Raw genomic sequence first — 13,357 nt, 5'->3', positions numbered from 1 at the left:
ATAAATTTCACAGCTGTTCCTTTGGAATTTTTTTGTCCTGTTCTACCCCAAGCTCTAGATAATTTATATCTGCTGTTAAGCTCAAGGAAGTAACCATTCAGTGTCTGGTTGTACCCAAAAACATTTTACCTCTCTTTAAATCATCTCGTTACTTCTCTTCAGACCCTGAGACAGTTTGTTATATGTGTACTAGAGTCTCATATCCAGTTTTCTCGGGAAGCTGAGTCTGTTCGTTTGTGTCTTATCATATGTGTTTGTGATTCTCCATAAGCCTGAGAATAATTTCATATGGGTTTCAGTTTAATAATTACAAGAGCTGATATATAGTGCTTTAAAGTTTACAAACTTTTCATGAATATTTCATCAGTCCTTATGGAAGCCCCTGGACATGATGGAAGGGGGAGAAGAAGGGGAGGAGTTCCACAGGTGTTTGTGTTGGTGTTGTTCCCACCACCATTTACAGACAGAATAAGAGACATGGAATCATTCTCATGGTCACACAGTGAGTGAGTGTTGAAGGTGTGATTTGAACCTAGCAATCAAGTACTCCTGACATCATGCAAACCCATTCTCCCTATTTTCAGTGTGCCATGAATAATGACATTCTTTGGTACTTGAAAATGTTTTTGTTGTTTGGGTTTTGGTTTTTTTTTGTTTGTTATTCTCAAACCTTGCCTCATTTCTTACCCGCTCTTACTCACTGAATGAGTGTTGCTTCAGACAAACTGAGACCTGTGGAAGACCTTAGATTCAAAAAGCCATTTATCCAGAGTCATCATCCTGCTCTTTCTCTGGCCATTGGACTCAGACATGAGGGCTTACAATGAGAGGAAAAAGTGAGGCAGGTGACCTTGCACAACCATCCCTCATGTAAATCCAATTCATTTGCATATCATAGCATCACCACCCTGATGTCATTGGTCCACTTAGAGAACAAAGGACAAACAACATCAGTCTTGGAAACAGTTGAGACAAAAATAAATAATTCTGGTAACAGTTCCACTTTGTATTTGTAGGGTGGCTTTACTTTTTAAAAGCATTTTCATTCCCGTTAACTGATTTTATTCTCACAGCTGCCCTCTAAAGTTGATAAGATAGACATTGTTTTCTCATTTTACAAGCAAAGACACAGCCATGTATCCCTAGTCAAGTAAATTGTTTTCAAAATATGATGAGTTTTAAGTGGAAATTTTGTGGGATGGATTGTTGATTGGTTTGTCAAACTGGAACGATAAATTAGGCCCTGGAGATTCTGGTTTAAGAAAACAATTTTATTGGGGAAGGGGAATCAACATTTGAAATAATTCAGTAATCTGTATTTAAATGATTAAATTCAAGAAATCTTTATCATCATCTATAATTTAATATATTCAGAATACTGCTATAATTTTTAATAAGCTGACAAGGTGGTCCAGGGATTGATGATTGTGTTTGTTGGTCCATCAGTGTTCTGGTCTCTTCTCAGGACTCATAGAGTCTCTGGACTAAAGGATGAGAAAATCAACCAAACATAATTCTTAGCATATTGAATAAGCTGAGGCTTTGTGTCCCTTGGTTTAAGCAGCACTCTTGCAGCTAGCATAATTAATGACACATAAAAGGTATTGATATGCATTCCCTCAAGTCAGTTGGAAAGAGAAGCCTCAAGCTCCTAGGGAGGATTTATAGCATTTTAGAGCTAAAAGGGAGAAAATCAAGGTCTAGGAAAATTTAACTTGCCTATGATCAAAAAGATCCAAAGACTCGTTATGTGGCAAAAACAGAATTTAAACCCAGATTTGCTGATCACAAACTCATTTTTTCCCATTGTATCATTAAGTTCCTAAAACTCCAAAGGAAGAAAATAGCATCCTTAACTGTCATTCCATGTAGGAGAGGGGGGAAAAAGAAAAAGAAGAGAGTTGTTTTCCAGATCCTAGTTTTTTTTTCTTCTTCCTGTAAAAGCCTACCCAATGCCTTATCATGGCATGCAGACACTTTTGGATTATAGACCACTATGCCAGTTGATCACAAGGTCTGATGGATCCTATCAAGTTCTAAAGGCTTGCAGGAGGGACCCAGCAGTAGACACTGAATTTCACGTGATTACCTAACTTAGCAGAGTTTGGTGAGAAGGCTGATAACCATGTTTTTTTATTTTCAGCTCTTAAACAAATGATGATCAACTACTAAAGCATGAATGGAATACTCCATGAGATTATCAAGTATTTTTTTCTCCAGAGAAATATGAGTATATTTCAATTCCCTAGAGTTTCTCACCTAGTTCCCAAATCTTAGACTATAAGGATACCCTGAAATTGTGTTTACTTTCTACATGATTTACATCTCCTTTGATGTGTTTGTTGTTTTCTCCTCTTGCATGAATTACTTCTGCTGGGCTAGGGAACATTGGTTTACTCTTTATGAATTTGAATTAATTGTATTCCAAGCACAGATCCAATTTATAATTTGCTGCCTATCTTCCTAGATCCTAGAAGTCATACTTACAGGTTTCTTTTGCTCACCAAAAAACAAATTCATTTCCTTCCACTTTCTCTGCTCAATGGCATTTTTCTTAGGCAGACAACATAAAAGGGAAAATTGCAGTAATTTTCCTAATAATTCAGGTCCCACCTGCCCCTTTCTCCTCTTCCCTTCCCAAAGAATCCCTTGAACAAAAGGGTCTAAATTATCTGGACTAAGAATGACCTCCCTTCATTTTTCTGAGTGCTCTTGTGTTTGTTAACATAGGTTTGGGGATTTCTAATGAGTTTATGCTCATTTCTAATTTTTTTGTTTGCCATCTTTCGGGTCAAGTGCTTTCCTTAAATTTCACTTTGTTTGTTACCATTCTAAACAAGATTGTTGATTTAGACCTATGAAGGAGTTTAACAATTCTCTAGTTCAAGTACTTTATGGATGAGGAAACTGAGATAGTAAAGGTGAATCATTCCTTCGTTTACTGTTTGCACTTCTTTCTTTAAAAAAAAAAAAGTTCATGTTTTCCTAGTAAAATTGGCTCAACAACCACCTTGAGCTTAGTCATTCTCAGACTGTTTAAATTGTGTTTATCTTCTCTACATAGTTTTACAAGTATTCATGGCCAAAATTTAGAGGTTAAGTTGGCTTGGCCCACCTTCGTGTTGCACCTTCAGTATTTCCCCATTTCTCTTCTTTCTTTTCTGTGTCTCTGACACTTCATAAATGTATTGCAGAAGTAAGTCTGTCTTTTGATTTTTTTTTTTCAGCACAATCTCCCTATTATTCATCTTTGAATGTTCCTGGCTTTGCGAGGATAATTATTTTGGCAAGATCTTTAACATAATCAAGAATATAACACCATTTCAGACTTTTCTTCTCAGTAAATTTAAACCCAATTAGTAGGGTTTACCAAGAGTCAGAAGTGTATTTTTTTAATTAGCAGCCCAGAATTTAGGGGAATGATTCAGTGAATCTATCCAGTGGGTTTCCTTTTGTCACTTTTAAGTGTTTTTATTTACTTATTTTTTATTTGATGTCACTTTCTTGGAGAAGAAATTCTTTTCAAGAGCAATTGTTTTCCTTCAATGTATGGGTCTGAAAAAAGAACAACGTTCAAGGGTTCCTTAACAATACTGTCCAAGGTCACAGACAGTGTATTGAGTTGGACTCCTTCCAACCAGAAGGCGCACATGATGGCTAGCTAAGTTGTTTGGGATTCATTTTTTTTTAACTGTTTCACTCCCCTGGAATGTTTATTACATTCAGTGAAATGGGATACCCCAGACAGGTGTTCTAAGAGACAGGGCTGTTGTACAAGCTTTCACACGGGTGCATGTGCTCATCATTAATTATTGGGCTCACCATTAGTTTTCCGAGCAGGTTATGACAGCCATCTTTAGCCGTGCATTAGTTCGCTTGAGTGGAATCGAATTGCATTCTGAATCCCTTATTTAGTTGAGGGGATGGACTTTTGCCATCTTGAAAAGTTTCCATCTTTTACAAGACGCCGTTTTCTCCAACACCGTCCAAATCAAATTAAAATTGCCTTCTGGGGGAGTTCTCCCAAGACCCGTAAGAGTTGTGTCATTTGCCCCAGACTCTGCCATTGGCTCTGAGTCAGGCACTGGTGGACTGGCCTATAGGGCTGGGAGGCCATTAATGCACAGAGGAACCCGTTTGTGAGTGGGGTCCTGCGCAAAGGGGCCGAGGTAACAGGACGGTTCTGGGGGCCCTCAGGGTTTCCTAATAATTTTTGCATTGTAGACCCCTTGGGAAATCTGATGAAGATTGTCTTTTGATTTTTTTTCCCAGCACAATCTCCCTAATATCCATCTTTAAATGTTGCTGGCTTTGCAAAGATAATAATTCTTTTTGGCAAGATCTTTAATATAATCAAGAATACGTTTTTATTTATTTATTGGAATAATATAAATGCATAAAATAAATGCCCCCAAAATAAAATACTTCTGTGCCAGTGAGAGAACAGGATGGTTCCAGACGCCCTCGAGGGCCTCCCACTGCAAGACTGGCCCAGGACAGAGTCGGCCCCACTTCTCTGCAAAAGGGAACGTGCTCATGATGCTCCTCACCCTCCATTCCCAGAGCCAGGCGTTGTAGCTCACCGGTGCCCCCTTGCGGTCGTCAAGGCTCTTTGCTGCTTTTGTGTTCTGCTGTCACAGAATAAACATAATTTTTCTGCAGAATCCAATCAAAGAGGAATACCCGTTTTTCAAGCTCCTGACCCATTTTTTGCTTTGTTTTTGTTTTGTTTTGTTTTTGTCTTAGGCCAAAGAACTGCCAACTTTAAAGGACAATGATTTCATCAATGACGGCCAAAAGATTTATATTGATGACAACAACAAAAAAATATTTCTTGAGAAACTTAAAAAGGACGTGGAGGTAAGAGGAATCGGTCTTTTTGGTGGCTTAAGTTTACATCTGGGAACAATGCTTGATTCTGAAAGGTTTCTTTTTTCACTCTGGGACAAAGTCTGATTAAAGAATAGGACTTCCATGACCAGAACTGTATGTTTTGCAATGACATGGAAAGTGAAATATGCTTCTGGTTTGGGGCTCTTGAAATGAGAGAACCATGAAGATTAGGAATGAACAGAAAGTATCAAGGGACCAGGGTTCAAATCCTCCCTCTGACTCTTGGTGTCTGAATGGCTTCAGTATCTATTTTGATCTCAGTTTCTCCATCTGTAAAATCAAAACATTAAAACCGTTGGCTTCTGAGATCCTATCCAACTCTGATTCTAAGATCCTGTGATCCTGTGAATTGCCTTGTCTAAGTTAAGGAGATTTATCAAGGCACTATTCCCTATCCTCATTTGCCTGTGTATTACTTAATTATAATTATTTTAGGGGGACTGCCAGCTAGTAAGTCAGGGTTTCCTAATCATTTTTGTATCGTAGACCCCTTGGGAAATCTGATGAAGATTGTCTTTTGATTTTTTTTCCAGCACAATCTCCCTAATATCCATCTTTGAATATTCCTGGCTTTGCAAGGATAATAATTATTTTGGCAAGATCTTTAATATAATCAAGAATATGTTTTTATTTATTTATTGGAATAATGTAAATGCATAAAATAAAATGTGCACAATTGCAAAAGAAACTAATTTTATTTTACTATATATGCAATCAGCAAAAAGTATTTAAATTCACAAAACCCAGGTTAAGAATATCTCTATCAACGATAAATTGAGATAAATTGAGACTCGCAGAAACCAATATAGGCTCAAGGAAGGAAAATTCAGTTCAGTCAAACAGTTGTTTCAAAAGAAAATGATTAACTACTTTGAGTCAATGCTATCTTTGTTTTGTTTTGTCTGCTCATCCAAGTATTATATATTTGGCATTTAAATGGCCTCAGTATATACTTTTCTTTCCTTCATTCCAATATACTCAGTTCCCCATATAGTACAGCAAGCAAGTCTCAAGAACATTTTCCATGTGAGCTGCCTGAGAGAAATCTGCAAAGAAAAACAAGAGACATTTTGGAAAGCAGGGGAAAAAGAGTCAAGGAAGGAAGCAGCATATCAAAATGGATCTTTCCCCACTCCTCTCTCCTCCCCCCATTCCTTTGATTTACTTGATTTTACTTAGCAGACATGGCCTAACTTCAGACTGCTAAATTGGAAGAGGAAATGTTAAATATTAGTGCAGAAAACTCTTTCCAAAGAGATTTTGAGTTCGGTTTTTGTTTTGTTTATTTTTGCTCTATGCCCCTTTCCCTTCTCTCAAACTTCCACTACCACATATATACATGTGATATTTAATACATATATGAAGACCTCCTTCAAAACTTTCTTTTCAAGAAAACTAAAAAGTATTGTTTACTTCTGTCTCATTTTATTGGTTGCGGGGAAATGGGGTATTATAACATCTCGTTTCTACTCCCTTATGAAAAATATGTGGAAAATATTTAAGAAATAAACTGGGACATTGTTCAGAGCAGGCATTTTCTTCTATTTTGATGCGTTCCAAGATAATTCAGAGAGAGTTCCAATTGAGGCAATCATTATGCCAAGTTGTCCTCAGCTGAGTTTACATATTCTCTTATTAAATAACTTTTTTTGGAATAACCTTTGGTTTTGAAATAATCTTTCTTAGACTAGAAAGCATAGCTGCTGCTTAGAGGTAGGTAAGTCTTCAGGCTCTGCTTTTGAAGGACTAACTGGTAGCATACATTCCATTTCTTAGATACACATATATATACATATAGAAATACATAGATTATATATACATATATAGATATACACACATACACACACCTCCTCTAGGCAAACAAATCAAGAAATATTAAAGCCAGATTTTCCTTGGAAAGGCATAAGGCTCTGAGATATTAATAGACTATAAACTCCACAAAGCCAGGAGCAGTGCCTGTTATATGTTGTTATTGTTAAACCATTTCAGTCATGTCCAACTCTTTGTGATCCTGTTTGGGGTTTTCTTGTCAAAGATTCTGGAGTGATTTGCTCTTTCTTTTTCCAGTTCATTTTAGAGATAAGGAAATTGAGGCAAACAGTGATTTACTTCTTTGGAATTACCTCCCCTTCATCCCAACACTTGATCCATATAGAGGTTGCCATTTCAGAAGTATTGAATGACTGATAGAGATTCATAAGTACATTTAAAGCATAATTTTATTTTGTGATATTTTAATTAAATCCTTAAAATGGTTTGAATAGTTAATAATAATAAGTAATATGTATATAGTACTTGACGATTTACCAATTGCTTTATAAATATGATCTCATTTGATCCTTATAAAAACCCTAGGAAATGCTATTATAAGTGCCTAGTATTATCCCCATTTTACAAAAAAGTAAACAGAGGTTACCTGGCCACTAGTTCAGTGTCACACAGCTAAGTGACTGAGGTAGAATTAGAACTTGGGTCTTCCTTTCTCCAAGGTCTTTCTCCACATCTTGTTGAGGACTTCTAATGTCAGTTATTGACAGAGGGCAGAAGTGTTTAAAACAAACTTAAAAGCTCAATGCTATATATTTTTTTCTAATCCTGTCATTAGTGGAAATCAGTCTTCATGTTTTCAATGGCTTATTATTAGTTGTGTCCATTTGATTATATCATTTTTAACTACCTGTGTTCTACTGTGATAACAAGCAATTTTCCCTGAGAGAGGCAGCAAGATATGTAAGGCAAAGGAATGAATGGGCTTAGAGCCAGGAAGACCACTTCCAGGTTTATGACCCTGGACATAACCTCTCTTCCCCTCAGTTTCCTCATTTGTAAAATGTGATTAATAATGCCATCTACCTCACAAGATTGTTGTAAGGCTCAAATGAGATTAGGTAAAGTGCTTTGGAAACTTTAAAAGCTGTTTACAAATAACCTATTGTTCATATGTTGTTTACTATTTATAAAAAACACACACATTATGTCAATATAGTCCTTCACCAGAAAACTAAGAACTTTGGGGATAAAATCATCTCTCTTTTTTTTTAACCTTTTGTTTGATGACAAACAAACTTTTGAATCTCCCATATGAGTTTCTAACCAAATGAAATTGTTTCCTTTACTCCCTGAATAGACTAACATTAACAAAAACAATAATTATAATGCACTTATATTTTTAAAGAATTGTAAGGTTCACAAAGTACTTTACATTGATCATCTGTTTGATTCTCACAAAAACTCTATAAAGTAATTGAGGATAGATATTATCCCCATTTTACAGATTAAAGAAAGAGAAGCTCAGAGACAAGGACTCGTCCAATGTCACATGGCTAGCAAATATCAGAAAAAGGATTTAAACCCAGGCCTTCTGACAAGACCAGTGCTTTTTCTCTAATGCTTTTAAAAGCAAATGAAGAAAGCCTAGACATTTAAGAAAAGAAAAAACCCTGTATTATGAAAGGAGAAAATATACTTTGAAAACTGTAAGCAAGGGATTTCTGTGAAGGAAAGGGCCAGGTATTGGAGAGGCCAGGAATTGGAGGTCACAGTTGCATCTCTGTTCTTTCAGATAAATTTTCTAAAGGATGATTATTTTAATTTTTAGTAAATCCCAATCAGGTTGATTGCCACATTCTTTCTGGATACCAGATGTGCTTCCAGGAAGGTAGTGCAAGGGAACATATAAATCAGTAAATAAAATTTCAAACTAAGTCTCTTCTAAAATGTAATCTTTCAGCCATTCTAGTGCATTGTACTTCTCTTCGTATGAATTTTGATGCAATGTTCCCAAATAGGTAGATCCTGCTTCAATTTAGGGCTGAATCTTCTAGAAGATTTGGGGGTAAAAGAAATTAGAGTAAGGGATTTTAATGTGAGGTGCATAAACTTTTTTTCATTTTTTAATAAACATGTTTCAATAAAATTGGATTCCTTTGTAATCCTATGTAGTTCGTTTTTATGCATTTGAGAACATTATTCTGAGGAGTACATAATCTTCACCATATTGCCAAAGGGGTCCACGACATATCAAAAAGTTAAATACCCCTGAATCAGAAGGTAAATAGAGACTAGGCAGGGTGGGGAGGAGGAAAGGCTTGACAAATAATTGTTCTGAAGATGGAGAAGGGGAAAGTACAACTAGGAAATCCTGAAAGAAAATAATAACCCCAACATCTCTGAGCTCTTGTGTCTTTGCAAATAAACAAGCAGAGTCCATAAAGCTGAGTCCATTATTTCAAGTGGTCAGCTGAGAAACTGTTAGAAATTAGTAGACACTAGAAGCAGACCACCACTGGGAAGAATTGGCCTCCCAGCAGCTCTTACAAACTGCCTTTGTCTTTCTTTTTTCCTTGTCCCCTCCTAAACTCCAGCTTTCAGTGTGCTGTGGTTTGGGGATACCAGAGTTTTAACAGAAATCTTCAATTTACTCACAGCATATTCATTTTAATGAGATCCAGAAAGGGTAATTTTTTTTAAGTTGACAGGAAAAGAGCTATCCAGCCAACCCCCTTGGCTATATGTTTCTTCCTCTACCTTCAGTTTAACATTTTAAATGCAGATGTTTGTTGTAATATAGAGCCTCTCTTGGACTTAGCTGTGTGGCCCTGAACAAGTCATTTAATTTCTCAATCTCACCACCTGCCTCACTTTTTAATAGGCTCATAGATATCTCCAAAGGAGTCTGAAAGGTTTAATATTCCTGAATTAGAGGTAGGGACTAGCTGGAAGGAAACTTAGAAACCATCAAGACCAAACCTTTCATTTTACAGATGAGGACACTGAGTCCCAGGTAGGTTAAGCAATGGCCCCAAGATAATGAGTTACAGAGGGAGGATCACAACCTCCAAGTGACCTACATAAATGTGAGTTATCACTACTGTTATTATCATTTCTATCCAAATGGCAGGTTGAAAAGAGCTTGCATGTTTACACTTGCATGTTTTATTGCTGTTTTCCTTATTACCATATTGGAAAAAATGTCATGTTTTATCCACTTGAGAACAAGGAAGTACTGGATTTCCCCCTTTTCCCCCCCCCAGCTGATATCAAAAGTGGGCCATGGGATCACAGGGGGAGACGGGGTTTCAGATGGACTAATAATGACCAGTTTAACTCCCTGATTTTTACAAGTAAGCAAACTGAGGCAAAGAGAGACTAAAGCCTTACCCAAAGTGATCCAGGGAGTAAATGATTGGAGCGTGCTTTGATTCTAGGTCTTCTGACACCAAATCCTTGACGTTTTCTGCTCTCCCAGAAATGTTTTTTTCTATTCCTTTAGTGTTTTATTTAGTAGGTGTGCCTAAGAAGTAACTACATTTTAATTAATTAGGTCACTATTTTCTTGCTAAAAAAGGCTGTCCAGAAGTGATCTAACAGAGGCCTCAAAGCTGGGAATGTAATTTCATCACAGACCTTGGGTAAATGTTCTAGGTTGTGGGTCCCAAACATAGACCCTGTCTTAGTAGGAGCCCAGGCCTAGTCCCTAAAAAGGGGCTTGGAAGCAAAGTGGGGCCGGGAATGAGTATTTACCTAGAACATTATGGTTGACAAAGCACTTCACATCTGTGATCCCTTTTAATCCTCACAACAGTCCTAAGAGACAGGTGATGTTTTTATCTCCATTTTACAGATGGAGTAACAGAGTTTGAGAGACTACTAGCAACTATTGTCTTATTTTCACAGTGGATGCTAAAATGCCTCCCTCTCCCTTTATGGCAGAGTCCTTTGTTTCTGAATAGTTGGCACTATTTGGCACTCTATAGAACTTAGTGCTTCATAGCAAGATGAAAAAGATTCCTTGATTTAAAACTAAAAGCCAGCTTGTCTAGCTTTCATTTTACAAGTTTACTGAAATCCCTGAAGATCAAATTATTTGCCCAATTATACAAGTAATAGTAGGGTCAGAATTTGGACCAGTTGGATTCTGGCTTCAAACTCAGTGTTCTCTCCACTACATCATTCTGCCTTTACTGTAGTCACAGATTCTTAACCTTTTGGGAGGTCTTAACCTTTGGGGGACCCCTTGAATAATCTGGTAAAATCTGTGGCCTCCTCAGGAAAAAAAATGTTTTTAAAAGCATAAAGCACAGAACATAGTATTAACAAGGAAACCAATTATTTTGAAATAAGACTTTATTACAACATTTCTTACAAACTCAAGTTCAGAGACCCCAGATAAAGAACTCTGTGTTTTGACATGCAGTTCCTGGGTAAACATCCCTCATCTGCTGCTGATGAACAATATGCTCTTGGGCAAGCCTCTTGGGACCTGTTTCCTCATCATATTATAAAATCATAGCATTGTAGAGTTAGAAGGGACCTCAGAGGTTATTTGTCATCCAACCCAGGTCTATCCCAGAATGTTTCTAGAGAGAACCTAGTTGTCATCCTCCAGCCATCCTCCATCATTTGGAGATCTGTAGTGTTAAGAGAACTCATACCTGCCAAGTTCATCCATTCCAATTTTGGGCAGCTTTAGTAAATAAAAAGTTATATTGATCTGAAATCTTAGTCTCTGAAACTTCAATAAGGGGTTATTAAATGCTTCATATGCCCATTTATACTTATTTCTGTCTTCAGGTAAAAAAAAATCCCAAAAAGCAAAACAAGTGTAATCATTTTTCCACATAACAGCCCTTCAAATACCTAAAGGCAGCGATCATGTCCCCTGTAAATCTTTTCCTCTCTGGTTCATTCAAGCAATTCTTATGTAGCAGTTTCAGTCCTCCTCTCCATCTGGTCTTCCACAAGGCTTGCTCAAGATTATTCCTTTCTAAAATAGTCTGCCCAGAATGCGCAAGACTTCCTATGTGGACAGAAGATGGCAGAGTACAAAGACATTCTCACCTCCTCTTCATTATGGACATTATGCTTCCATCAGTATAGTTAATTATAGTACTTGCATGATGTACTTCACATGGGCTGTTGTGCTCATTGAGTGAGATAATGTATGTAAAGCACTTTGTTAACCTTCAAGTACTACCTAAATGGCAGTGATGATGAGGATTATGATGATAATTAATTTTCTACTGATGTTCAGGAAGGTATTTTAGATTTGTTTAGATCCAGCCTTCCTTGGATTTCTCATCCAGCTGGGTCTGTGTGCCGACTCCATTTTGGGCAAGGCAGTCAGCAGAAATATGTGCATTGTCCAGGAAGCCAGATTTGAACGCAGTTCTTTCTGACTGCAGACCCAGTTCTCTCTCTGCAGAGCAGTGGCTATCCCAAGTGTTGGTTCTCCTCCCTTCCCACTCCCATCCCCATTTCGGTCAAGAGTGAATCAAATGAACTAGTTTCTAATCCCAACTCTGACACTTTTTATCAATGTGACCTTGGACAAGCACTTAATCTCTGATACCGCATCTGTAGAATGAAAGGGTGATATTGGCTGATCTCTGAGGTCTCTCTCAGCTCTAAGTCTGTGATGTTCTCAATAAAATAATCAACCCATAAAAAAAATCAGTTAAGCAGGAGATCATAGAACTGAACACAATCCTTCTTGTAAGTCTGCTAATATTATTGTCATTCAGTAACTTTCAGTCATGTCCAACTCTTTGTGACTCCATTTGGTATTTTCATGGAAGAAATATTATTTTGCCATTTCCTTCTCCAGCTTATTTTATAAATGAAGAAACTGAGACAAATGATTAACAAATGATTATCTAGGTTTACCTCACATAGCTAGTAAGTGTCTGAAGCCAGGTTTTGATTCCAGCTCTAGCACTCTATCCACTGTACTATGTAGTTGCCCAGTTTTCCAACATGGTAGCCTGGAAAAGATGAAGGGGAGAGAAGTTAACCTCATATTTTCTTAGGAAAAAGAAAATTGACAAATTAAATATGTGCTGGTCTTTGCTGGATGTTTTGTCTTGTCTTACCATAATAAATACTCCCCATTCTTGATGATGTATAAATGCTTTTATCTGCTAAAAATTAGACTTCTACTTGGTTTCAATTAATCACTTTCATAAAATTTCTGTATTCTATTTCTCTTTACTGTGGGATTTTATGGTTGAAGGGCAAAAATAGTAAATAGAGGCTAAAATAAGAGTTAGGAAAAAAGAGAATAGGGCGCTTAGTTTATTAAAATTAAGCTTTTTAAGGAACCGCTTCTGGGATCAATGTCTCTTCTAAGGGTGAGGAAAAAAGATGACGATATGGCCTTAGAGGTCCCCTCATAACTATCTTAGTTTTAGGCTGCTGGGTTAAGTCAGAATGGATAAAGTACCTCACTTAAAGGCAGGAAGATGAGGGAAAAACCCCACCTTAATCTCTCTCAGCCTCAATTTCCCTCTCTGTAAAATGAGGGTAATAATAGCACCTACTTCACAGAGTTGTTATGAAGATCAAATGGGATAACTCATAAAAGCCCTTTACAAATTTTACAGCACTGAATAAATGTTTACTAATATAATTAGCTTTTATTATCATGAGAGTATAAGGTGGATCTTGCTTTCAGTTCCAAGGCTGA

General features: G+C 37.0%; 1 protein-coding gene across 2 annotated transcripts in view; it reads left to right on the top strand.

The window, feature by feature from the left end:
• The window catches only part of PIP4K2A (phosphatidylinositol-5-phosphate 4-kinase type 2 alpha), a 189,594-nt gene that overhangs the window by 167,803 nt on the left and 8,434 nt on the right, over positions 1-13,357 (top strand). For both annotated transcript variants that reach the window (XM_074266908.1, XM_074266909.1), the window contains exon 7: positions 4,747-4,860. In XM_074266908.1, coding sequence (XP_074123009.1) covers positions 4,747-4,860 — 114 coding nt within the window. The remainder of the gene's footprint in view (positions 1-4,746; positions 4,861-13,357) is intronic.

The sequence above is a fragment of the Sminthopsis crassicaudata genome, chromosome 5 (assembly GCF_048593235.1).
Source record: "Sminthopsis crassicaudata isolate SCR6 chromosome 5, ASM4859323v1, whole genome shotgun sequence".
Taxonomy (NCBI): Eukaryota; Metazoa; Chordata; class Mammalia; order Dasyuromorphia; family Dasyuridae; genus Sminthopsis; species Sminthopsis crassicaudata.
Note: the sequence above shows the minus strand (reverse complement) of the source record. Positions and strands in the feature narration are given on the sequence as shown.